The sequence below is a fragment of the Orbicella franksi genome, chromosome 9 (assembly GCF_964199315.1).
Source record: "Orbicella franksi chromosome 9, jaOrbFran1.1, whole genome shotgun sequence".
In the NCBI taxonomy this organism is placed as follows: domain Eukaryota; kingdom Metazoa; phylum Cnidaria; class Anthozoa; order Scleractinia; family Merulinidae; genus Orbicella; species Orbicella franksi.
The window spans coordinates 24,019,783-24,047,742 of record NC_138153.1 but is presented as its reverse complement, the minus strand read 5'-3'; the positions used below and the strand labels follow the sequence as shown (position 1 = coordinate 24,047,742).

The following is a 27,960-nucleotide window of genomic DNA, read 5'->3' as shown; positions in this document are numbered from 1 at the left end:
ATAATGAATTAGTATGAATCATTATCATAACGAATTACAGTCTGATTCTTGACGTGGTGTGAATGCGTTAGCTATCATCCAGCAAAGTGTCCGAACTTTTTGTTCGACAATTGTCCGAAATGAGATAAAAAGTGTCAAAAAATTAACTTCAGAAATAACATCTCCGAAATTGTCTGCAAGTTTTGTATGAACAAGGTCTATTGTATATACTAAACGAAGTAACTATAACAACAACAACAATTTATTGGTATTCCCATATAAATGGTGTTACCTAAATACATAATCGTTAAATAAAAATTCAAAAACGAAACAAATTACAACAGCAGCCAGAAAGAAAAATAAACGTAGTTAGTTACAAGATTCTTCATTTTAAGTTCTAGGGTTACAAAGTTCTCTTATTTGTAGTGCTTCATATGTAAAGTAACCTAGTTTTTTACAAATAAAAGTGTCAGCATTGTTAAATAGAAATATTGTTTTCTCTGTGTTATTGAGGCATAGTTGAGGCAGCAGTTTACAAGAGACTAACGCACTTTGAACTAGTGGTTGATGACGACCGTCAACGTTACGTGTTCGTTTCTGTTACAGATGTAAATGAATGTTACCCGGCACAAATATCCTCACGATATGCACATCGAGCACACAATTGCCATGACGACGCCAACTGCACCAACACCAAGGGTTCTTTCTATTGCACGTGTCATACGGGATACTCTGGAGATGGAGTCACTTGTATTGGTACGTAAGAAATGCGAGACTAAGCAAATACCTTTTAACGTACTAACTCCTGATCCATAACCATTAGATAGCATATATTATTAGGGATATCTGAAGTCATTTAATAGCTAATATACTAACCATTCTAATGATGTTTCTATTCTCTAATAGTTGTGCCATAGTTTAGTTTTTCCCATGATAACCGTATTTATTGCAGACATTGAAGAATGCCACACCCAAACTGACAACTGTCATGTCGACGCCAACTGTACCAACACCAAAGGCTCGTTTTACTGCACTTGTCACACGGGATACTCTGGAGATGGAGTGCTTTGTTCAGGTAGTTATATCAAGTGAATGCTCTACATAAATACAAGGGTTTTCAAAGAATCCTGCTAAAGCTACAACACTTTTGGCGCTTTCCATTCGATGAACAGTTCTATTTTGAATTTCCGGAAATTTCCAGTGACGATTGGAACATCATTTCCAGGAATTTTCGGTAATTAGGATAAACCGGCGCGAGGTATACCCAAATTTTCGGAAATTCCGTGCAATAATTACCGTTCCATTTTATTTTCCTCCCAGAATTTACGGAATTTCGGTTGAATGGTTCGCTTTTCAGAAATTCAACAAATTTCCAGATTTTCTGGAAACCTTCCCAGGAAATTTCCGTACCAATTTCTCCGTTTCGAATTTTTGGAATTTTTGGCTAAATTTGAAGCGCCCTTGTACTTACTCGGTCAGCTCTGATTTTAAGATCATGATTGGATGTGATAACAATGACTAGCTTTTGATGTCTACATTGTCACTGAGGTACACGTATTTGTTTATACGACGCGGGGAATAATAAACCTTTCCCGCTTTCCAACAAACAGGGTGACGAGTCGAGGTCAAGGCTGACAAAAATACAACAAATGTATGAAAATGTCCACCCCAACCACGCTCTGGTTCGTTATTAGCACTGAAGTGGAATGCGGGAAAGGTCTACTAATATCCCAGACCAAAACCTCGAGCATCAGTTGCGTTAATAAATAATACATGAAAAGACTTAATTTGTTGGTAAAGTACTCATATGGAATAGAAAGTTTATTTGGCGACAAACTATCACCTGCTCGGTTGTAATTCTTACCCTTCCGTTATCACCTAATGATAGAATTATTCATAAATTGTTACAAAGATTACAAGGAAACTAATTTGTCTATTATTCCGGCTATTATGGTATATGTAAGAAATGAATGTATCGAGATTGCAACCCAAGGCATTAATATACATTTACATGGGTGAGAATATTCAATGCAAAACGGTTAAAAACTACAGGAAAAATGACAACAACTCCGAGGAATCTGTATAAGCATACTGAAGTGACACAGAACTGAGTAAACACCATTTTTTCGGCTGTGATTACAAGACCATTAGCAAACATATAGCAAAATGATGATTTGCCTAATCAGGACACAGGGCTAACCAGAAGGTGACAGACGAATATTAATAAACTAACAAAATGAATTGCAAAAATACTAATTATAAGTACAAGAGTGTTAAAACGGGAAAATAAAATTGAAGCAATGTCATGATCAGCCTTAATGCCATTCCTGGTCTGTCACCTTTTGGTTGGCTGTCAATGTACGTTCAGCACATCATTATGGTACGTTTTCTGACTGTGTTATCATTTCCTCCCTATCCTTATATTTTAAGTTTGCAAAAGGTTTTTCGAAGTTGCTTTTATCTTACATTTTCTACATCTATCGGCGGCTGAAGGTATGACGGTACTTCGTGATATGACACATTTACCTTTCGTACTGGTTGTCACAAGAAGTTTCTGTTTCTATTGTAGATATTAACGAGTGTGTTGTTGGGACCCATAACTGCCATGCTGATTCCAACTGCTCTAACACGAAGGGTTCTTTCTACTGCACTTGTTTGACTGGTTACTCAGGAGATGGGGTTGGCTGTGTAGGTATGTGTTGAAACTTTCCCTTCATAAGTATCTTGTGAAAACAGTTGTTTGGAATCTAAGCGATTCAGACAACAGTCGTATTATCTAAGACAACTAATCTGACACCTCGCTATGCTTCAACTATCAACAAATATATTTTTAACTGCTGTAATGAAAATCAGTAGAAGATTAATCTTTGCCGTATACAAGGTTTGTAGTGCTTTTCGCAAGTAGTAACCTAAATGGGCTAGGTAGGTACAGGTTACACAGGGGGTAGCCTGCGTACAGACGTCTTCTATTTCAAGTTCCTTTTACACGTGAAAGGAAACAAAGAAGTTCGCACGAAGGCTACTCAGGCAGGTATCCAGTTAGTAAGCAATATAAACCTTCTTTGTTTGTTCACGTTATAAGACCGTACTGCATAAAATTCAAGATTTCTACATAACTCGGAACCCGCAAGGTTCATTTATCCCTGGCTCGACTTTAAGCACATATCTTTTCCCTAAGTTATTGTAATTTTCTTTGCAAATGTGTCTAGAGTAAATAAAGCATTGTTGTTGTTGTTGTTGTACGAATAAGCCTCTCCCCGCAGACGAGTGAAAGGACAAAATTCAAAAGAAATTGTCATTAATTATCAACTTGAAGTTAATTAACAACTATGTTTTGGCTAAGTGGAAGTGGTCGTTAAGAAAGTTTGTAACAATCAGTCCTTATCATCACTTCGAAAAAGCATGCTTCTGATAGCATCAGAAATGCTTGTAGCTATTATAAATTGATTATGTTCCTTACATGCAGAATATTTTAACAGCCCTCCTCCCAATTAATTTTCAGATATAGACGAATGCTCGCCTGGAAGCATATCTGATCGTTATTCACATCTTGCTCATAACTGTCATCCTGATGCCAACTGCTCCAACACCAAAGGCTCGTTTTATTGCACGTGTCATACGGGATACTCTGGAGATGGCGTTATCTGTGAAGGTGCGTACATGTACTGTAAGACATTAGAAGCTGAGACACTAAAGCGTCAGTATCATTTTGCAAGGCGTTCGTTTTTCGTTAATGTCGCTGAATCTAACAGTTTTAATATAGAAGTCAGCTGAACAAGCTTGAATGAAAGCGTCCCAACAGATGACACTGAGGTTTCGTCTTGACAAAATATCGGTAATATGGCTGACCAAATACTTAAAATATGGTCAGTCATTTGTGAACTCGGTACTGTATACACTAAAGATTGTTTCTTTAGTACAGTGTATTTCATCATGTGTTATGTTATCACTTAGATATAAACGAGTGTTTTCCTTCTGGTTTGTCATCTGAATATCAGCACCTGGCTCACATCTGCCACGACGATGCAAATTGCACCAACACCAAAGGGTCGTACTATTGCGGCTGTTTAGTTGGGTATTCAGGGGATGGAGTTACCTGTGAAGGTGAAAAGCTTTTTTGACATTTCATTTCACTTTCCTTGTCTGGCAGCCAGCCTATATAAGCGTTTTATATTTATCTTTTGATTGATTTTCAGATATCGATGAATGCTCTCCTGCTAGCATATCTGATGACTACAAACATCTTGCTCACAATTGCCACGCTGATGCAAACTGCACGAATACCAAAGGTTCATTTTATTGCACGTGCAAGACTGGATTCTCTGGAGATGGAGTCACTTGCGTCGGTAAGTGATTACCAATGTTCAACTGATCGCCTTGATGATGTTTTCAAAAAGTACTATAATTGTGTAAAGATAATAAAGGATTTCACAAACCACCTGTTAATATATTATGATTCCTCTGTGAATAATGATGATACGAACCTCTCCAGAGACTGTTCCCGACTGATTTATGAGTAGAATTTAAAGTACACTGTATGCTGAGTAACCTTTCCTCAAAATTCTCTGTCCGCCAGACATCGTCTGACGGGGGAACGTCATTCAGATTTCTTGTCGCTGAATGTTTGTTTTGTATGGGATATTTTGTTCTTGGGTTGTGTTGATTCATAATAAATTCGATAGCGTGTCGGAAAATCATGTTTTTTTCGTGTAATTTCCACTTAAGAAAGATTAATTTAAGAGAAAGTTATGCTTTTCTTCATGTTTAAGCTTCTTGGAAAATTCAAACTGAGCTAATTGAAAAATGCCTGACGCATTCGTGTATTTCAGGGGTTTTTTGAGGGGCAGAATTCCGTTGCCCCCGTGAAGAACGTAGGGAACACGACACTGAATACTACCTGTGAGACTCTTCCCGAATATTCCACTGCTTTATTTATTTTCTCTGAGCTTTCTGATTGGCTGTATCGTCAAGGCACACACGTGATGGAAGATAGGTCATTATGCACATCAATAAGTAAACGGCCATTTATCTCATTAGCAAACTAAGTTATAACGTGAACGCGAAATTACGCGCACTAAGTTAGATGCACAGTGAATTACTAACCAGCTACTATAATCAAATTGCAGATATCAACGAATGCCGATCGGACGACCTTGCGTCAATCCACAGTCACTACGCGCACAACTGTCATACTGATGCTAACTGTACCAACACAAACGGCTCATTCTACTGTACATGCCATACGGGATATTCTGGCGATGGAGTGATTTGTCAAGGTTAAGGAATTAGAATAACTTATCTGGAAACTGACCTCTGAAATACATTTCTTAAGTTCTGTTTCAGTTAACTAAGTTTTATAAAAGGTGACCCATTCTCATTTTTTCCCTTTCATCAGATGTAAACGAATGTTACCCAAGTGAAATATCCGAGGAATACAAACATCTTGCTCACTATTGCCACGATGATGCTAACTGTACCAACACTAAGGGATCATTTTACTGCACATGTCTGAACGGGTATTCTGGAAACGGGGTCACGTGCCTTGGTGAGGATCAGCTGAAGTGCAAAACCACATAACTAACTAAAAGAAACTAAAATAGTTTAAACTGCTTTTGTTTAATTAACGTATTAAACGCTGAGGTAATCAATGTCAGCCAGTCTGTCGGACGAGGGTGTGAGGTCATCTCCTATAATATAAACATTTAATTTTATCCATTTAACAAATTTAGCCTGGCCTAATTATAAGAATAACATCTTCAGTTTCATTATCTTTTTTCCATGTCGCTTGCCATTGTGATATATATATTTTTTGATTTTTTTATTTCATGTTCGAAGTTTCTTTCAATACTTCAAGACCAAGAAATTATGCAATTAATAAAATAATAATGAATCTGCGTCTGTTGTTTTCCCAAGATATTGAGGAGTGCCAGACAAACACGGATAACTGCCACGTTGATGCCAACTGCACCAACAACAAAGGATCATTCTTCTGCACTTGTCATACGGGATACTCTGGAGATGGTGTCATGTGTGTAGGTGAGGAGCTACAAGAGTATTCTCCTGATGCTTGCTCATGAAGTGACATGTCATATCTGTCTGCCTTTTTGACGGAGTGTAGACGATGAATTTTCTCGCAAGTCAAAAAAGTAGATCTGTGAAAAGTGGAACCCAGGGGAAGTTACACTAATCGAATTACTGATTTAATACTCTTCTTCGTTTGTTTTTTAGATATCAATGAATGTGCACCGGATACCTTATCTGTCAATCATACATATTACGCGAATGATTGTCATGACGACTCCAACTGCACAAACACAAAGGGTTCATTCTACTGCACTTGTCTCAATGGGTATTCTGGAAATGGAGTTAACTGCGTTGGTAAGCCATTGTATACATTACTCTTTGAAGGATAATATTAATTTGGCTTTTCTTACCTGACACTTTTCTTTTTTGGGGTCCTCACAGACGTGAACGAATGCGAACCTGATGGAATCAGTGATGCCTATAAATATTTGGCCCATAATTGCCATGATGATTCTACCTGCACCAACTCAAAAGGCTCATTTTATTGCACATGTCTCGTGGGATATAGCGGAGATGGAGTCTTGTGTACCGGTAAGTTAACTGAAGATTGTAGACTGCTAGGTAGACAATACAAATATCCGTACCATTTAATTACTAGTTATACTGTATTATACCTTACAATGGTTAAGCTAATCCATTGTTTGACTGCGTTGATTACTTTTTGTTACCTTTCCTGTTCGTGTCATTTTCCAAAGTTATGTTTCTTCTTTGTTTAGATATTGATGAATGTGGCACAAATACAGACAACTGTCACGTGGATGCCAACTGCACGAACACAAAGGGATCATTCTACTGCACGTGTCATACGGGGTACTCTGGAGATGGAGTGATTTGTGAAGGTAAGATTATAAATTTCTAAAGGTAAATTCAAGAATGGGACATTCTGATTGGTCGGATGCTCACCTTATAACGATATATTCACTGCTCTATGTGGACTATGCGTTGAAAATTACACTTCTAAGCTTGGTTACCAAGCTATGCCACCCTTGTCATCTGGACAAGTAAACTTGGCGGATAGCTGTTGAATGAAATTTTCATTTATCGAAAAGATATCACTGCGAGTCTGCGATATTGAAAGCAAGGGGAATTTTTTTAAAATAACTACCGATAGTTGACCAGAAATGTGTTAAAGAACTAGTATTTCAGGCATTTAAGAATCGTAAACGCATTAGTTTCGTAAATCACCAGCCATGACAAACTGTGTGAGATAGAGGGACCGAAGTAAATTTATATTTCTACCTGTTTTAAGACAGTAAAATTGAATTCTTATTTCAAGCACGTGATAGCATTATGCTCTTATTAAGGTACCATGTGTATACTAATTATTTTGGATGATTCGTCAACAGAAGGCTAATTATGGCTCCCACAAAGGAAGCCATTTATTATGCGTTTTATTTTCAGATCTTTATTAGAAAGCTATTAGTGATGAGTTACTTTAACATAACGCAGTTTTCACTTGTGTCGCATTTGTTTTGGTTTGTCACTACCTCGCTAAGCGATTGCGTTGGCATAAAAAAAAAACTCACGGCACCTTCTCATCCAAAAACAAGCGTGACTCGCCCCACACACGTCTTCCCGTGCTTTTGGTCGACTACATGTATTGCTCTGACGTTTGATGGATACACTGGATTGTCTGTAGATATCGCGATTGGTTAAATGACTTCTTTGGTTTTGTGTTTACGACACTCAGTTGGAAGCCGCTCTACTACGAATAGGTTAATTTGTCCTGATGCCCTCATTTGTTTTCGATGATAGTGCAATGAAAATCTTGAATTTATTGCAAGGTCTCATGTATATGTCCCAACAACAGTCTTCCTATTAAATTCTCAGACATCGACGAGTGCTTCCCCCAGGAACTCTCAGCCAACCATTCACATTACGCGCATAACTGCCATTACGATGCTAACTGTACAAACACAAAGGGATCGTTTTACTGCACGTGTCACTTGGGATATTCTGGAGACGGAGTTGTGTGTTTAGGTAAGTTGAAGTCCTGCGATATTGCGATACCTTACCTTCAATCTATAGTAAGGACTACATATAAGGCTCGTTAATTTCTATAAATGGAGTTCAACTTGAAGAAAAAACTCTTACATGTGACTAAAAAGAAGCGTTAGTTGCTATTTTGAACTATTATAAACCAACTATTGTGCCAAAAATAATGTTGACTTATTTCCCATTAGATATTGACGAGTGTGAAACTAATACGGATAACTGTGATGTTAATGCCCATTGTAACAACACTAAAGGATCTTTTCAGTGCACCTGCAACACTGGTTACTCTGGAGATGGTGTTCGATGTGAAGGTTAGTTTCGGGAAACAAAAACAAAAAAATCTCCCCTGATCATCCATTCAAACCAGGCACTAAATAATTATCTTTAAAGTGTATTTTGAATTACATACTTTATTTGATTTAATTAATTTGTCATTGCTTTTTGACGTCTTCAATGGCGCATTTACTTTGTATTTACTTTCAAAGTTCCATTTAAAGAGAGGTGGTTTGTTCCTCTAATTCCACGTCCACGACACAGACTGTAGCTAACTTTTACATGATTTATCAAAACCGGTTTATTTCGCTTACTATTAGCTCTTTCTTATTGATGACGCGTTGAGAAGATAGTGACTTTTCTCTGCTGGTATGCGTTATCTATGATGGTGAAAAGGGATCAGAATATTGATGACTTTTATGAACTTTACTGTACTTTTGTCAGATATCGATGAATGCTCAGATGATTCACATAATTGTCATGTCGATGGTATCTGCACCAATACAAATGGCTCGTTTTATTGCGCGTGCGAAGTGGGTTATACCGGCGATGGAGTCAACTGCACAGGTAACAAGAACTTATCAAAGTTGCACAAAATACTTTGCAAATTGATTCAAATCAAATCAATAGTTTATTGACACTCCCCTGATGGGGCTTTTCAGTGACAATACAAGAGAAGTAAACTTATTAAGTTCGTTTCCCTGCTGTTAGCTAATAGACCTTCTCCGTTTATTTTGTTTTGTAGTTTGGTATTTGTTTACGAGACCGTCTCGTAATGCGCATGTTGTATTTAAGGTTACCGTATACCTTCAGGGGTGTCTCGCGTCCAAGCGATGTAGCGCGTCCGGTTTAAGCTGTAGATACCTAAGCCCCTATATCAAATTAAAGCTTAAAGAGCTGGCTATCAAACCATACCAAAAATTTTGAAATAAAATGAATTGCCAATTTTTTCACGGCTACTAAATGCAAGCGTCCTTATCACCTTTTGGAAGCTACAAGTCAAAGTGAATTTTGTTTTTCGCCAATTTATATTTTTCCTCGGTTTCAGGACAAAAAGCGCTAAAAAAGCGTGTCTGCGTTTTTCCATATTCAATTGTAGTAAAAAGTTACAGAACATTTTCGAAATAGGATTTTAAAAATGTGAAGTGATCGTACAAAAATCGCTCTCGGAGAAAAAATATTTCGAAATAAACAATTCGCAGACACGTTTTTGTTTTTTATATGTTAATCTAGCTACTGTCCAAATTTGAGGGCAAACAAACAAATTCCGTTCGAGTTGTAACTCTTTAAAGTGTCTGCTTCAAGCGAAAAAATTTATCCGAGAAAACAGCGCTAAGAAAAATATCTTGCTTCGCAAACAAACTCCGCCCACAAACGCCTTCAACTGGGTTCTCAGATCACTGAGCCAATCAGCGCTTGGAAAATTTACTACCATTAACTGGCGGTGAAATTTACGCGTGAATCTGCAAAAAAAACCTTGCGTTTCGCAATGCGCTCAAGGCGGAGAGATAATTTTTCTGCAGCTGGGTTTTTCTTGAAGCTGGTTTGGCAAAATGGGGAAGACGAAAAAGGATACGAACGTTAGAGTAGCTGGGCGACCAGAACAAACAAAAGAAAGCGCGGACGAGAATATGTGCATGGATAATATTCCAATGGATCTCAATGAGTTGGACGATTCATCGGTACCGAACTCAACAAAAGAGTCACTGTAAACATCGCTGTTATTGCTGTCGAGTTCCCAAATTTTACACAACCTTTCTCTTCTCTTGACTCGATCTTTTTGCCCGCTTGATACGTCCGTAGCTTCATCCGCGAGGCCAACTTTCGCTTCTTCACTCATTGATGTATTTTCATTCACTCTTCGCTTTTTCGAACTGGTAAACGGAGTTTTCCGCGGTCCATGTTTACTTATAACTTAACAGAATTACATCTAATACGAAAAATGCTTGGATTAACAATGCTTAACTGAGTAGCCAGCCAATTCGTGGTATCCATATCGGTAATACTCCCGCGAAAGTAGTCTCGGTTGATTGCATACACGTTATAGGGCTGTCAATCAAGAGGGAACTTTTACTTCCGGCCATAACGTAAAACCTCCATTTCTCCGCCAATATTAGGTGTTTTTCAATTTTGTTTTCAGAAATTAGAGATTGCTCTTCGACCATTAGTTTGAACCAAAAATCCAAATTTGAAGAAAATTGCCGATCTGAAGGTATACTGTAACCTTAAGGCTGTTTGCTATCCTTGTGTAGCAAAACTGACCACACTGCTTTTCACAAACAATTCTGCTTCAGTAATTATTAAGTGAAAAAATTAGGTTATCTGATATAGAAGAAAGGATTAAAAGAGCATAAGATAAGCCCAATGTGAAAAGACGTGATGAGATAAGAGGTGCCCACATCAAATAAGATGAGATGCGTAAGATAAGCTTATAGACTAAGGTTGTTATCACTTTTAACTGGAAGAGTTTTGTGTACTAGAAAGAAATTGAGTGACGCGATACGTTTCAAGTTTTCTTCTGATATACACCATTCAGCTGGCTTGACTGGAGCTCGATTGAAACAGAAACTGAGTGTCAAACAAAACAGAAAGAAACTACTAGTGTTCCACTGGGACAATTCCACGAAATCAACCGAACTTTCGATGAGATGACTTACATTGTAAAAGACGTTTTCGTCCGAAATACGACCATAAGTTTTGTTTTTATCTCCATAGACGTGGACGAGTGCAGCCTGGGCACCCATAGCTGCGATGAACATGCTACTTGTACCAACACAAAAGGATCGTTCACTTGTCGTTGTAATCCTGGTTATCATGGCACAGGATATAACTGTACTGGTGAGGCACCTCAGTGTAGACTTTGTTGCCACAGCACTTTGTATGAACATGCATGAATGAAACTGCAATGTGTTTTCCGTTTGCTCATATTCCTTTAGATACTGATGAATGTAAAGTTGAGATGGATAACTGTCATGCAGATTCCTTCTGTACCAATACCGATGGATCGTTTAATTGCACCTGTTTGGTTGGCTACTCTGGTGATGGTGTCAGTTGCACAGGTAAGCTTAAGACTGCCTACAGTCAATTAAGTACTAAGGTATGCCTAACATTCATTTGTAAGAAAAATGATAAGAACAAAAGAAATTAGGTAGATCTTGAACGTAGATCTTTTCTATCTATTTATATATACACTGACAGCTAACAGACCGCAAAGAACAGTTTTATTTTATTCGGCAATTGACAAATTAGTCGCAAAAACTGTCTGCAAATCATTTTTTTTTTTCATATATTAACTTCAAAATCATTCCTGAAAACTGACAGGCGGCTTGAATTTATTAACTGACTGAGAAAAGAGTGTTTCAAGTTCGATATAATAAGTGATATGTGGCTTAATTTTCAAGAGATCACGTAAAAAAGAGTCCAGGTTTTTCCGTTCAAATAACCCTCGAACTTTATGTTTCAGATATCAACGAATGTGAAACAGGAACACATAACTGCAGCTGGGGCGCGGATTGCTTGAACAATAAAGGATCCTTCTATTGCACTTGTTCTCCAGGATTTTCTGGAGACGGTTTCCGTTGCTCAGGTTAGAAACTTCCGTAAATGTCTTTAATTTTATCATTTTACCAATTTCATGAACCTAAAAAAAAAAAGACAAGAAATAGAAAAGAAATAGATGAGAAAGAACACACATTAGTTGACCGACCTTAAGGAATGCAAAGTGCACTCGCAAGCCATTTATTTACTCAGCGAAAACGATTCTGGAGAGATGTCTGGAAGACTAAACGCCTTTTTTACTGACAAGGAAGACGGAATTAATAAAACTTTCATTACTTGGCATTTCACAAGCAGTTGTACAAGTTTTACTGGCAAGCGTTTATATTATTTCCTTCTTAGTTATTTTGTTCCTGCACTACATGCTATTGTCTAATTCTTCATTAGGACTGAAATCTTAATGTTACCCTGTATATGTGACTGGATTTTAGATAACAACGAATGCTCGATGGGAACTCACAATTGCCATGATGTCGCTGAATGTACGAACACCAATGGTTCGTTTTATTGCAACTGCACTCCCGGCTTCGCTGGAAATGGAACATATTGTCAAGGTATCCGAAATGTTGCCACTGACATTTTGTGCAGTGAAAATTATCATTCATTTAATTTTCTTTAGTTTGTTTCTAACAACCGTTTTTTAAACATTTATTAACCCCTAAATTAAAGCGAATATGGTCGGAAATGTTTTTCTGGAACAGTTCAACCAAATCAGCTCCTTGATGTCAGTTTTTAAAGTCCAACCGATCCAACCGAAAAGTCTTTCCCCGCAGAATACTGAAAGCCCAACGAACCTAAATCGATTGATTTCAATGAAACACGGCCGAAAATTATATATATTTTATTCCAGAACTTACACTTTGCTTCCTGCTTTATCAGGGCGTGTATTTCTATTAATTACTTTCTAATTGTTCTTCAAGCACCAACCATTTGTTTGCTGTTTCATTCTATGTTAAAGATTGGGACGAGTGCTTAACTGGGACAGATGACTGTAATGGAACTTCAACGTGTAACAACACATATGGCAGCTTCCAATGCGTGTGTCAACCAGGATACCGCTACAATGGATCCGACTGCTTTGGTATGCAACAGAACATGTTTGACAGCTAGTCAAACGTACGCATCGGATTGTTTCGTGCATAAATCTTCCTTACCGAGATTAAAAATATCCTAATTGAAAACATTTTATAAATCTAAGTCTGGCGGTTTTCAATTTTCACTTACTTGAGTAGTTTTAATTTTAATTTTAGTCGGCTTCCGTTTAAGTTCAATCAATTATCTTATGAACTTGTTAAGTTGGTTTCAAATGTTAAAAGCAGAATTAATGGGCATTTCCATGTATCCAACAGGATTGTCAAGACTAAAAGTTCGTTAAATGTAAAAGTTGTTAAAAGAATTAAAATTCCTATGTGCGCGATATTATGCAAATGTCTTATCATCAGCAACTAACGTCAAGCGAATCCAGTCTGATTGCACGTTATTTTTTTCACGCATTTGTTTTTCAGCAATTCATAGATAATGCAGTCAAGTTTATAACGGTTTCTTCATTTTTATTTACACGTATTAATCTATCTACTTATTATTATATATTTTTTTAATGTTCAGATATAAACGAATGCAAAGAGAAGATGCATAACTGTCACAAGATGTACGGTGTCTGCACCAATCTTATGCCTTTCTTTCAGTGTACGTGTGCACTGGGCTTCAAAGGGAATGGTACTCATTGCATTGGTAAGTTACTTTGCGCTTTGTTTTAAGTAACTGTTTCTAGCTAACGAAACATCGATGAGCTGAGTTTAAAAAACATTTCACTGCAACTTTGAAGAGACATCAAAAAAGTTGGTGCAGACGTCACTTAAAATCGATCCCATCCATTTTCTTGATTCGGGGCTAGGAGTGTGTGCAGTCTAACCGTCGTTCAAGCTAACAAACTCTACATATGATTTCAGCAACTAACCTCTAACTTGTGTTATCATATTACAGCACTAGATCTGGTTTACATGATTGACTTAAAGCTTCCAACAAGCAGATGGCGTGAGGAATATCGAATGTCCAACTCCTCACAATTCCAAACCCTTGCCTTGGAAATAGAACAAGGGGTATTATTTTCGTTTTATTTTTTGTTTTATTTAGTGAGAGAATTATTCATCTTTTCATATTGCGTCTTGAGTTAGACATTATCACCAGGAGTAAACAGCTAGTCAAATAGATCCCCTGTTACAGCTGTATCGCTATTCACGTTCCACTTTTCTTCGCTGTACCTCGGTTCTGGGGGCACATGAATTGTCTTCAAGAAGAGTTTTTCGCAAGCGTGACAAAATCGAACTGAGGTGAAATTACTGACTAATAAAGGAGATTGCAACGAGGGGGGAAAGGGGGAGTGTGGTACACGCCACTTTGCGTAAAGTAGTTAGTTGAAGGTGAGGCACGAAGATTGTATCGGGACAATCTTCCAACTGGTCAGCATCTTTTTAACGTGTTAGTCTTTTATCTGGAATAAACAGAGACCACCAAGACTGTTAACTGATGAACATTGCAACTCTTTCAGGTAAGGTACGTCTACAGAGATGACCCTTCGTTCTTACGGACATACGTTGTGGGTCTTCATAACAGGTATAAATAATATTATGTAATCATCTTCTGGAAAGGAGACGAACGTAAACCATCCAGAAAGTCGCTACTTAACCTTAGCCAGTTACCTGAAATTATAGCTACTCAATACGTACAGAGGGCCACACGCAATCCTGGTCAATGGTCTTCGGACGTGAGACACTTTCTTCTTTCCACCGAACGTTCATGGTACAGCACAATCGTATTTAGCAAATGACTTGGCGGACGTAGCCTATGCTGCACTCAAAGGAGCGAAGAGAATGAGTGTTAGTGACTTAGCGGATAGTTACCTAAATTTTTTTTTTCGAACTGGCGATTTTTGCCCTATCAATTAAAAGTCAAGTCTCCAGTTATCGCCTGAAAAGGATTCTTCAAACCGTCGCTTTCCTGCATGGAGTCATTTATAAAATACTCACTGCATTTGAAAAATTATCTCCTCATACCTTGCCTTTCTATTTTGAGTAGAAATCATTAACGCATAAATAGAAGAAGTGTTCATGTCTTCTCCAATTGATCTATTTTCTATTCTAGTGATGGAATTGTGTTGATTGAGGTCTGGATGGCGTTTGTCTCTGATGCAATACTACCAATCAGGCCTCTGAACCTGGCTGTGAAGAGGGGAGGACTTAAACACCTAGCCATAGAGATGGATGGTTATCATGTCACACAAGTAGCTGGTATGTTTAGATTTCCAGCCAGAAAGAAATTTTCATAAGCAAGAAAATTGCCGGATAGAGTTTTTCGTTCTTTATAACAAAATCGTTTTTTCGTTACAGAGAGAATTGACTGTCCAATAACGTGTTCTGAGCAGGCCTATTGTGAAAGAAACGGTTCTTCCTTTGATTGTGTTTGCACCAGAGGTTACATTGGTGACGGAAGAGAGTGCATCGGTAAGTTCGCAATTAGTAAGTTGGATTAGTGGCACATGGCGAACCAAGAATGCTATGACTAAGATGCATTGAGCCAAATATATTTCAGTTGTTCTTATTGTCATTTTTTGCCGTCTTCAGATCTGAATGAGTGCGAGGTTAACAATGGCGGCTGTCAGCATGTGTGTATCAACAACCCGGATGGTAGCTACCATTGCTTATGCAATCAAGGTTTCCTTCTTCATAGCGACAGGAAACAATGTCGAGGTAAACGATGAAAACATGGAATTCATATAAGTATGTTGGCAGTCACTTAATTTCTTACTCTGTGATTCGCAGCGTCTGAGGGTGACTTAGCTTATTGTTCCGCTGAATGGCGTCAAGATATTTTATGGAGTCATACTGTAGCAAGCAGTACAGACATCAGCTCTTGTCCTCAGGATCACCTGACTAGTAGTAAGTTATACATTGTACCTAGATATGCGCGTGCCATTGAAGTGCAAACTAAAGAGAGGAAGAGCTTCAACCACAGGTGATATACGTTGACTGGTGTTGATTAGGCATATTACAGATTTGTCTATCTAAGAAAAGGACTGGATTTTTCTGTTCCGATTCACTTCAGGGCGATCATTCCTATTTGATTCAGGTTTAATCCTATTGCAGGCTTTTTTGCAGAAGAAATCTCTTTCAGAACTACGATTTTATACATAAGTGATGATGTTTAAACCACTTATTTTATCTTTAACAACTGAAAACCGGGATGGTCAAAACTGCGACGAATTATTATACTGAGTATGTCTGATAATGGTATTGATGCTGCCAATGTGTTATATTTTTTAATCAGATGAAGCACAGAGGACCTGCTTCAGTGGTGTCAGGGGAGGAGTATGGGGAGTTCCTGATCTTTCTCGGTGCCTGACAAAAGCCATGCATGAACTTCAACAAAAGGCAAGGATTCCTAACCGATGTCATAGTTTTCTCTCTATGTTACGCTTTTCTGCAGGGAATAAAATTTGTCATTAAGACTTGATGGCTATTTTTTCAAACTTTCCTCGAATTAGCTGGAAGGCCATTTAATTGGTCTTCGCGTAAGAACGAAGTGACGAATCACCTGTCAGAAAAACTATTATTTCGTCCAACAATTGTAATTTGAAGGAAGGTTTTGGCGTTAGGATATCCACAAATCAGTAAATGGAACGTCAGCAGTAATCTTTTAAAAATGATACAATTAAAAAGCTAGCTTACTTCACTGATTTTTCTCGACAGGTTACAACATTGCTAAAAGGAGATGTCAGTTTTTCCGATTTGCTACACATTTCGAAGGAACTGCGAAATATCCTTGACCCCAAAGTTGACAAGATTTACGCAGGAGATATATTTGTGGCAGTTGATGTCATGGACACTCTAAATCAACAGATCAGCGCTACAATGACCAATGTCACTAAACAAGAGTTATCTGATTTTCTGCAGGTATGGAGTATAATTAATTTAACAAATTTTTCTCCATGTACATAATAGTAATAATAATGATAATAATAATAATAATAATAATAATAATAATAATAATAAATAGTTTTTATGGAGGAAGCTTCCGTCACATTGCGTGGTTTTCAGGGAGGTCCTCAGTAACTAAGGTAAAATAGAATAAAAATGTAAAAACTAATCACAATCAAATCCAAGTAGTAATAAAAAATGGAAGTAAAAATTGAAAATCACTTTTTAAAATTTAAACCTATCAAGTAACGACATTCTAAGAGAATTATAAGGAAGCTTTGTTATGTCCATAGGTAGGGCATTCCAATCGGGCAAAGCACTATTTACTGATTTGAGCAAACCCGGTTACTACTTGATTTCATGGATCGAATAGTGTCCTTTGAGCGTTGTGGGCATAACTGATTTTTTTGTGATCAACTTTTAGTGGGATTCTTTCAGTTGTTAAAATATATTTCTATTGTCACAGAACATGGCCGGCACTGTAAGCAATCTACTCCACCCAGAAAACAGACAGGCCTGGAATGGCATGGATAAGGTAGATAACCCTGGACATTTTTCCATTTAAATCTTTGACTTATTTGGCTGCTTATTTAATGTTAAATGTATTTTCAAGTTTCCGTGTGCATTTTTGGAGGGATTTATATTGCCAACATGAAATGCTGAATTCTTTATTTTTAGATTGCTCTCAAAGCTACAGAGATGGTGTCAGTTTTAGAAGATAGCACTACAGCCGCTGCTAACCAACAGCTTCAAGACATGTTAAACAACGCCATTACAGACCCAGACAAGTTTCGTAATCTTAGCATAACAGTCAAAGTCCCCCATGTTGGTAAGACGAAGTCAGCTTAGCACAATGTCTTTCACAGAGGTCAATCTTTGATAACCAAGAAAAGAAAGTACCTAACTCACGTTGACATCAATGTATTTTGGCTTTTGCTGTTGGACACGATCACGTCCGTCTTACTTTATTTGTTTTATTTTTCGATCTTACAACGCGGCCAAAGTGTCTGAAAAATAGAAAACCAGCCTACCCTTTATATGATATTGTCAGCCCTTTGAAAAGGTTCTCTGTCTTTCGAGAAGGTTGGCGGCGTTGTAAAATGATGCAATTTTTCCAAGGAAACTTTCTTCACTGAGAAAATTTCCCACTTTAGCACTTTATGTGGCAATTTTCGCAGGACAATTTTTGCAAGTTTAGCAAGGATTCAGTTCTACTTAAGCATTTTTACTGCAGGAATCAGAGTAGCATGTTTCTTAATTCTTCCTAAAGAAGTAGCGAAAAAACGTTTTGTTCTCAAAACAAAGAAACACGCAGAAGTAAACAAATAGCATTCTTTCTCATTTTTTCTGCTCTCTTATTAAAAAAAATTAAGACACCTCGTGGTCTAATTGTTTGCACTTTTGATTTTTATGATCTTTACAGAGATAACCATTGACGTCATTGAGATGATTAAGTTCAAAGGTCTTTCACTTTCGATGATGCGCAACTTGTCCGTGGATGGTGGAAATGGATCGGTCATTATAAATCAGATTACTTTCCCACCTTCCTTATTTGAAGATGCACTCAGCGAAAAGTTAGCCTCAGGTGTGTGGTCTGTTAGTGCTTTAGAAATAAGAATTGAGTAACTAGGATGATTGAATGACAGCACTAACAAGCATGTCTTATATGAGGTTTATTTGACTCAGGGATATCTGTAACAGTCCAAGTTCGATTTAGCAAGATTCTAACATGACATCGAAAATTTCTGTCATACTTCTATACTTCGTCTTTTTTCTTTGTGTCAAGACTGGTATAGGAATTACAAGACAAACGAATTTCAGAAAATTTACAATTTTGAGCAGAAAACCTTAGGGTCATGTTGGAATTTTAATATACCAAATATGGTTATTGCCTCTGGTGATGGGTACCGGCGAACTTAATCCTGGGTGTAACCCTGCTTTACCTTACTAACGTTGACAAACAAATCCGTTTCGAATATACTTTTTCTTTGCATTTTCCAGGATTCTATACCAGCCTTGGCTGTTATAGCGACAATGATCAAGACCGAGCAGTACCTACCATGGAGGGCACACATCAGTTGTTAAAAGAAAGCTTTCTTACTCGCAAGGATGCTGTAGCAAAGTGTGCAGAGGTGACCAGGAGTCGTGGATGGAAGGTATTTGCTGTTCAAGATGGCGGCTGGTGCGCCTCAAGTCCCACTGCTCATTTGACGTACAACAAATACGGGACCGCAGTGAATTGCGTTGATGGAAAAGGAGGAATGTTCGCTAACGATGTTTACATCATCAATGGTAAGATATCTCAGTGACTTGGATTGAGTAATGAAAGAAGCAAAAAGGTTTCAGGTTATAACAGCAGAATTTCGAAGCACCGAAACTGTCTGAATTTATTTCATCTAATTACGTATTTTTCTTAGAACTCAATATATGGACGTTTAATAATGTGATGGTTTAACCCAGATTAATAATTTTAAAGCCATAAAGTATAAATGATAGTGTAAACAAAGGTTAGCTGGCAGCTCAAAAAGAAACCTATTTTTTAAGATTAGAGAAATTTTTCATTGGTTTAACTTTGGCCCTGTAAAATGCTTTTACAATGGTTACAAAATAGGCAGAGATAAAAGCTAGATATCACTAACGTTATACTGATTTGATTTCTTACTTAGCATACTACACAGGCGTTTGTTCGATATTTTACACGAACTTGGAGGATTTATTAACGTCGGATCCTCTGCTAGAAATATGGTGAGTTTGAGCGAAGAGACCATGATCATGATGGCAAGGCGACATGAGAAAATCAAAAGAGCGGTTAATCTATACTGACACTCTTGTTTCTTAATTTAGTTATAGTTTTTTCTGTCTTTATTTGCTTTTGTTGTTTCCTCTAACTAACAATAACTTGAGTGTAGATTAGCCTTTCTGTTATAACGCCTAATGTTCTTTACAAAATTTTATATTTTTTCCTTTATCGTGGATTTGCAGGTCTTTGGAGGAAATGGGCGCACAGACGCCCTATAACAAATCCAAGCTTAACTCCATTATTATATCGGGAAAAATATTGTCTGAACAGCAGAAGTTTTATCAGTCACTGTCAGATCCAATAGAATTAGTATTTGAACACTTGGTAAGACAATTTATTGAATTAATGTACATGTAATGCGTAGCTGCATCACATTAACTACGCCCATAAGGCCAATTTTTTCTTGATTTGTTTAGAATTTGAAATATGCACAAACATTAATCACAAATAATCTGTAGCTGAACATCAGGTCGTTACACAACGAAATGTAGTTAAATTTGCAAAGCTTTTAAGATCACGTTGAGGTCCAAAACTGCTCAACTTTTAATTAGTTTTGTCGATAAAATTGCGCACTGGTAACTATTCAAAATAAGCTTTTGAGATATTTAGATTTTGTTCGAAGATAACGACAATCCGAGCCAGGTACCAAGAGTTGTTTCAGGTCATATTATTCAATTAATATCGATGTTTAGGCTTTTTTGTATTTTCATTCAGGATACTAATGACACGACACCTGTCCTTTGTGCTTTTCTTAACATGGATTCGAAGTAAGTATAAATTCAACTTGCATTTTGCATCATAGAGGAACGAATTGTCCAAAATTGTATTTACACCATCGCTAGAAGTTTTTCAGATCCCCAAATCAAAAGCATCTTAAAATTTTGTTTTGTTTTATGTTGCAGTGGTCCGGATGATCGATGGTTTGACTATGGATGCTATATGTACCAAACAAACAAATCCCACACTGTGTGTCACTGTTCACATCTCACCAACTTTGCTCTCCTCTTCGATTACCGTGGCTCTCCGGTAAGACGTGCTCTGCGCTCAGAATAGAATTATACCCTGTTGTTTTAGCCATCAGTGAGCAATGTTTGTGCCTTTCTAAATAGTCGATGCAAAGGTCTTTCTTCACTGAATAGACTTTATTCCCTTAGTCGGCTGAAAACTTGTTACGCCTGAATACGTGACGGAGTTCGGTGGCTATGCTTTCTAGCGCTCTGTTGTGAAAAAATAATAATATATATTTCCACAAAATTACCTTGTGACAATCACGAAACAACGATTGGGAATTGTCCAATGCACAATATTGACACTAAGATTTTTACAACGTAAATAATATATCACTGCCAATTACTTTCTACCTTACTTAAAATTAATAGCTATGAATGTAAAGTTTACGCCCAACAATTTTCAAAGCAGTGAGTTAAAGATGTGACTATATCTCGTTTGACTCGCTCCTTAGTCTGACTATCTTCCAATATGGGTTAAGGTCGACTTAATATATTTTGGATTTAAGGATCCTAAAAAAGCAAGATAACTCAGGTTTGGATTACTTTCAGGGAACAAGTGATTTCTCTACTATTAACTTTGGGATACACTGAGTTTCAGGGAAATATGGAATTTAAAAATATAGGTGCAAGGAGAAATTGAAAAAATTCAAGGGATTTGCTGCAATATCTAAGCCAGTAACATCATAAAGTCAGCAACTGAGAATTCAACAGTTGGTCCCAATTAGACACCTTGTCAATGGTGTCGATAATTTCCACTGAAGTTCGGAACACGTTTTGTCATGACTGCAAGGAAATGTTGTCACGTGAAATAAGAATAATCAATTTGCATACGGGATGTAGGTTCTTTTGTTGATTGCAAGCTTTAAGATGATGCAAAACGTGGTAAAATGTTACTGTAAATGCAGTAAAAAAAAAATTAAAAAAACATATTGTTCATACAGTTTGCATGCTTCTTTTGACACATGTAGATCCTTGTGATGTTAAAAGTATATGTTGATGATTGACTAGTAGTTTGCATCCATGTTTGTTTCTGGATTCAATATTAATCTTCAAGTGGCTGTTAACATACAATTGTTAAAAGAGTTGTGTAATAGAGCTTCCAACGACTCACGTGAAAAGTATACAGTACAGGTTTATCAGCTGGAACTTGATAAAAAGTCAAATGTTACATGACAAATATCAAAATTATGTCTTGAGGAGTGTTCCACATTGCTCAGTGTGTTTCACTCTGGTTTACTAGGTTCTTATGCTCCCATGACCTGGTACAGATGCGTCTCATTGTAGGTGTTATAATTGTTTTGTCAAACCCAATGCTACTTAGATCGGTTGGATCTGTTTTAAAATACAAAAAGATAATAACATGTTTTTTATCATGTTATTCACAGTGGGAGCTTAATTAATTAAATGTTATTTGAAGAACACAATGCAACTGTTATCAGCTTTTTTAGGAGAATTTCTTGTTTACACATTCATTCACTGTAATCACATTCCTGGTCGTGTTGAACTTGTTGCATATCAGCTTGACAACCACAAATCAAGACTTGTGCAGTACACCTTTCATTTTGAAAGGACCAGTCCATGTTTGTGAGCAAGACATTTGCAAATATAATAGGTTTTTAAGCTCTTCAATGCTGACCAAAGTGTATCTCCTAAATGAAAGGGGTATCCCATGCAAATCCTCGAAGTTAAATTAAAAATACGTCAAAGCTGTGCTCTGACGTCTTTGAAACTGTAACAAACAACAATTGTAGTAACAATGATGTAATACATCAAGCATTTCCAAATATGGAGAAGAGTGTTTAAATATCACACACAACTGAGAGTTTTTGACAAAATTTGTTACAATAAGTAGCCTAGCATGACATCGTGACGTGTAGTTTGTCACGCGTTCCAGTTGTTAGTTGTACTACCATGTTTGGTCAATAAAGACCGCTCCTTGTTCACGGACTAATGGCGTCCATATGTTGAAGCAAAATTTGAGGTGTTGGAGATGGGTTTGATGGAATGTGGTCTTCGGTGTTTGACACACTATATACACAAGTACACCTATCTTCTCAATTTAGACTAAAACTAAGGAGAAAAAGGCGACTTAAATTACATCATCTATGCCAAATAAAATCAGATATCCGAACATCACCACATTTATGATTTGCACTGTTTAAACTTGATGAGTTATTGATGAGTTTGAGAAAATTATTTGAAAATGCTTCTACAAGTGAATTTTTAAGAGACATATATTGGGCATTGTTTGATGTCAAGAGTAAAAATAATGAACAATGTATTAAATTGCATTACGCTGTATTGAATGTACATTCTGACAAAAGCTGAAACTATCCTGGAATATTAGTTAACCTCATTGTAACAGTTAAAGGCAAATACACATTTTTTTGTACAGAATTAATATCTTGTAGAACTGTATAGGCTCGATCCAATAAGCATATTCTCTGTACAGTGTCTTCTATTTGATTGTAAATTTTAACAATAATCAAGTGAACATAATTTGCAACACACTGCTTACCAATGTTCACCAAAGTGTGCTTCTGTCAGTTCCTTGACTTGTGGTCAGCAGACACAGTGGTTGTTGTATTATTTTTATCAAATACTGCAGGGCCTGGATTGTTCTCCACATCATTCACTTCCCCTAACAAGTAAAGGGATGTAGACAAAATTTAGCCCATCTTTTCTGTACATGTCCAGAATTTGTTTCAATGTTTTCAAGTAAAATACATTTAGCTAAAACATGGTAAAAATCCATCCCCGTTGAACATGTGATAAGGCGTCCTTCGCTTCCTCGACCGGTATTGTTCAATTGATGTCCCCATACTCGCAGTTAATATTGTCATGTAGCTAACAAACAGCTCCAGTACATGTAAGTTCAGCAGTTTGACTGTATTCACAGCTGCTCAAAATGACTGCACAGTACAAGTACATGTATACGATTTACGTGATAACAGTAGAGTCCAATAACTGACACTCTCTGGGTAAAGAAGGTGAGTGCTTGCGAAAGCGAATACATCTCCCGTGCAATCCACCCTGAACACGAGCCGAGCCTGGATAAGTTAATGGCTTGCGTGAGGAAAACAAATCTTGTATCGCCGAAGAAATTTTCTCACGAAGATCTAAGTGAAATAACATAGAGTATACAGTTCTCGAGGGCAGTGCGGGAAGAAAGATAATATATAACAAAAACGAGGCAAAGCAGTTTAGAAATGGAAAATAACTTACCTTGAAAACTGCAACCAACTCGCGACGGTAAGCTGTGGAAAAATATTACATGGACTCAAAACAGCAATGGCCGCCGTATCGAACGCTCACGTCATATAAGCCTACTCAGTTCCTCCCAGAAGACCTCGCGATACGCTACACGTAGACAAAAAAAAATCCGCCGACGGTAGTATAGTGGAGGCTGAAGCCCCCACAAAAATGGATGGTAGAAAAAAAGACTAAATTCTTTGTCGGGTATTCAGCCTTGTTCTCTGCCGCTTAGAAATCAATTTTGGTTTCCTATATACCAGAGGGGAAAGCAATATTACATTTATCTTTTCAGTTACGATTTTGTAATTTTAAATAAACAAGAATAGCCAAATTAGCTTCCCATCTCCTCTTTAATACAGATTTATCTTATTTTCTTATCAGGATAACACTAAAAAAGGTGAAGACATGATATTGTTCATGATGTCTTTTGTTGGATGCGTGTTGTCGGCCACATGTTGTTTTCTTGCCATCTTCATCTACAGTATCTTACAGTAAGTAAACTTAAAGCCTCAGTGTGTAACAATTAGTAATTAGATAAATTAGAGTGTAATTCACGTCGATAGTGCCAAAGTGTGGTTTTACATCTATTTAGTATGCTGAAACTGACAGTAGTAGCATGTTTCGTCCAGTGTGCACCACTCAAACTGTGAAGGATTTGCTAAGGGTTAGATCAGGTTGGCAGACCATAGTTAGTTACATCGGCCATGATAAAGTTGACTGGTTGTAATTGTTTTCAGCCTCAAGGGGGATAGTATACACGTGCACAAAAATCTGGCATTCAACATGGGAGTCGTTCAACTCATTTTCATGCTAGGAGCGGATCAGACTCACAATAAGGTAAAACATTAAGCGGTTAAATTATAATAAGAGACTTTTTTTTGAGACTGACTTTCTGAACTTTAAATTATCCCGCGGGACGAAAAGCAATCGCAATCGTCTTGTTAAATTATTGTGTTGAATTTAGCTGAAGACATTGTGCAAACATAGTGCGTGGTCGGGAAAAGAACTGGGAACCTGAAAGTAAATGAAACACAAATTCTACGGAAGGACGGGAAGAGGCACTTCAAAAGCTGTGGGAACCTAAGGAAATATGACAAAAATTACAATATAACATCATATTTTCAATATACATTAGACAAAGAGCAAAAGCCACTAAAAGGGCGGGAACGGGATGTTGAGATGTATTTTTCTGTTCTTATGCTGTATGATTGCAAATACAAACCTGCATTTTAAAATGATATCATCATTGACACATAAATTGATTGTGAGTATTATTTTCTCCACAGTGGTTGTGCAAGGCTGTGGGCATCGCACTGCATTTCTTCCTTACCGCCATGTTTTCCTGGATGCTAGTGGAAGGATGGCACCTATATTTAGCCATCATCAAAGTTTTCAGCACTCAAAAGAAGAGTTTCCTCAAGAGATACTATATATTAGGATACGGTGAGGTTCTGTTTTAAACAGAGAATGAAACTTTTGTTTACTTATTGCGTTAATTAGCCTTACAAGCTTTCAAATCCCTAATCGTGTACAACCATTTTCAGTCAGTTTCGCCATCATATCACTAAACCCGGCTTCATTTAGTGTGTCCTGGAAGATTAACGACCGCTAACCTTCCAGCTTAAAAGAATCCGACATTTTATCTCAAATTCTTGGATCACAATCTCCATGTTCCATTAAATTCTCTGAACTAATGCTACAGCACTTACTCTTTTCAAGGTTTACCTACCGGCGTGACTGCATTGTCCATGGCTATTTTCTGGGACAACTATGGAATAGGGAAAATGTGAGTACTTTAATACAAAACACTGTATACTGAGAATAATGCGATGCAATTATGTTAGACGGTACACCCCACAAAAGAGATTTCTACGTGGCAGATGATATGCAAATTTCTCTCTTGTATAGCCAAGATGTAAAGGTTCGATTCAGGCATCCGAGTAGACCAGAAATTTCGAACAGACGTGACCATTTTAAAGTTATGAAAATCAGTGTTACTTAAGCTCGGCACACACGAGGACACTAGTCCCTGCAACAAGTCGCGGAGACAAGTCCCATCGTGTGAACTGGCCATTTTTGCTTCAAAATCTAGTCGCAGGGGCCAAACTTTGGTCCCTGCGACTAGTCCCACGAATTCAAACCAGTTGAATTTTTGGGACAAGTCCCTGCGACTTGTTGCTCAAAACGCTTCGTGTGAACTGTTCGTGGGACAAGTCCCTGCGACCAGTCCCTTCGTGTAAACTCTTCAGGGGACTAGTGGCAGGGACTAGTGGCAGGGACTAGTTCCCTCGTGTGCACCGACCTTTAAACTCTGAGTGAAACTGCGCCAAGTTTAAATTGACCTCGAAGGTGTAGAGATCAGAAAAAAAAATAGCATGAGAACAAAGTATATAATTAACAGATGAAACGTTGCAAGGTCTACACCGAAACAAATTCAAATCTAACTTCCATAAAAGACCTGGGCGCCGAGCACAACAATAAAATGCACCCTCGTTTTCTTTCCGACAACATAAAAAGAAAACTCCGTATTCATCAAGCAATTTCCATTGTAAACTAAGAAAAAGTACTCCGATCCATGACCCCGTGAAGCGTTTTCCAAAGGTTTCCTAAACGTTGTCAGTAATAACGCTAAAGAATCAAATGGTCGAAAGATAGTTTCTGGGTTTCTTGTAGATGCTGGATGACTGAAATTGTCCTGGTTTCTCTGTTCCTTCCTCCAGTTGTTGTGGTTATTTTGGTAAGACAAGAACTTATCACTATATCTAACTGTACCTATCTGTATCTATTCTGAGTCTGAGCTAACCAATTACTTTTCGCTCAGTTGCATTAATTTGCTAGTTCTAATATCATGAGGAGTACCTTACTTGTTCATGGATTTAGACTGGTAATTTTAACCTGTTTTCTTCTAACTTTTCAGACAAATGTGGTAATTCTCGGTATGGTTATTGGTGTGCTAATATCTCCCACAACAGAGAAACGACAGAAACATGCTAATGATAAGACATTTTTTAACAACATCAGGTAACTGCATATACGAGAGGCATGCGATTGCGTTCAAAACTATTCCCAGTTTTAATCAAGAACAACTCCAATTTTCAAATTTGGGTTAAATAAATGGAACAGAGCTCTTTAAGACGTGTTCGTCAGATCACGAGGTGAGCCCTGGAGGTTATTCTTACATTCACTCTCGCGTTAACTTGGTTGCCCGCTTTGTTAATGTAAGAACGTTATTAAGGCTGAGTAAATTTCAGTTTAATTCTCAGTTACAAATGGAAACCAGGTGAATCATATTAATTTGGCAAAGAAATAATTTGATCGTTGGAGATGACAAGTACTCACTGACAGAGGATTCGTGGGTGCCCGATATGCCCCAGCCAGAAATCAGTTTGTATTCTGTTTTAATGCCAATAGGTGAACTATGATATCCAGTCCAGGTTTCAGATTTTTCGCCATCGCCAGCTACATATATCGAAAACATTGGTCAACTAGTACATGTTTGTTTAGCCCATAAGTTCTTGAACGTCTGATTGAATCAGCCATCATGTCTGCGGATATACATTGATTTTCCCATATTTTTCAGTTGTGATTAAACTATTTATGTTTTTATTTATGTCACAACAGGATGGCCCTGAAGGCAACTCTGATACTGCTACCCTTACTTGGAGTCACGTGGTTATTGGGTTTCTTGCAAGCTAACTCTGACTCAGCTGTCATGTCTTACGCCTTTGTTCTCCTCAACTGCGTGCAGGTCATTAGAAGTGTTTGTAACTTTAAACTTTGATTCAAGTTCTTTTTTTTCAAACCAATTTATTAGCTGTAACAATAGTCGATGTACGTAATTAATGGAGCTACCTAAACCCTTGTGTTATGGTCGTAGTTTCTGTTTCTTCCGCTTAATGTTTGTTTTGCATTGATTTCTCTGCAGGGGGTTTACTTCTTCGTAATTAACATAGTCCTCAATCAGGAGGTAAGGCTGTATTTATGCTTAAAATATCTAATTTTGCCCATAAACTGATTTATAGTAAATCCAATTAAT

The 27,960-nt window shown here is 37.5% G+C and overlaps 1 protein-coding gene across 1 annotated transcript in view; it reads left to right on the top strand.

Annotated features, from left to right (window-relative positions):
- LOC145498556 (uncharacterized) overlaps positions 1–27,960 on the top strand; it is a 94,310-nt gene that overhangs the window by 65,767 nt on the left and 583 nt on the right. Inside the window, 45 exon segments of the mRNA XM_081478464.1 lie at positions 586–735; positions 932–1,054; positions 2,549–2,671; positions 3,482–3,631; positions 3,934–4,083; positions 4,176–4,325; positions 5,106–5,255; positions 5,375–5,524; positions 5,893–6,015; positions 6,208–6,357; positions 6,445–6,594; positions 6,780–6,902; positions 7,894–8,043; positions 8,247–8,369; positions 8,776–8,898; positions 11,047–11,169; positions 11,268–11,390; positions 11,795–11,917; positions 12,318–12,440; positions 12,845–12,967; positions 13,492–13,617; positions 13,870–13,985; positions 14,435–14,499; positions 15,028–15,173; positions 15,273–15,386; positions 15,507–15,632; positions 15,705–15,821; positions 16,210–16,380; positions 16,585–16,835; positions 17,326–17,394; positions 17,538–17,688; positions 18,283–18,444; positions 18,861–19,151; positions 19,526–19,604; positions 19,842–19,983; positions 20,374–20,426; positions 20,562–20,685; positions 24,306–24,415; positions 24,662–24,761; positions 25,211–25,367; positions 25,644–25,710; positions 26,598–26,661; positions 26,842–26,945; positions 27,546–27,672; positions 27,850–27,891. Coding sequence (XP_081334590.1) covers positions 586–735; positions 932–1,054; positions 2,549–2,671; positions 3,482–3,631; positions 3,934–4,083; positions 4,176–4,325; positions 5,106–5,255; positions 5,375–5,524; positions 5,893–6,015; positions 6,208–6,357; positions 6,445–6,594; positions 6,780–6,902; positions 7,894–8,043; positions 8,247–8,369; positions 8,776–8,898; positions 11,047–11,169; positions 11,268–11,390; positions 11,795–11,917; positions 12,318–12,440; positions 12,845–12,967; positions 13,492–13,617; positions 13,870–13,985; positions 14,435–14,499; positions 15,028–15,173; positions 15,273–15,386; positions 15,507–15,632; positions 15,705–15,821; positions 16,210–16,380; positions 16,585–16,835; positions 17,326–17,394; positions 17,538–17,688; positions 18,283–18,444; positions 18,861–19,151; positions 19,526–19,604; positions 19,842–19,983; positions 20,374–20,426; positions 20,562–20,685; positions 24,306–24,415; positions 24,662–24,761; positions 25,211–25,367; positions 25,644–25,710; positions 26,598–26,661; positions 26,842–26,945; positions 27,546–27,672; positions 27,850–27,891 — 5,777 coding nt within the window.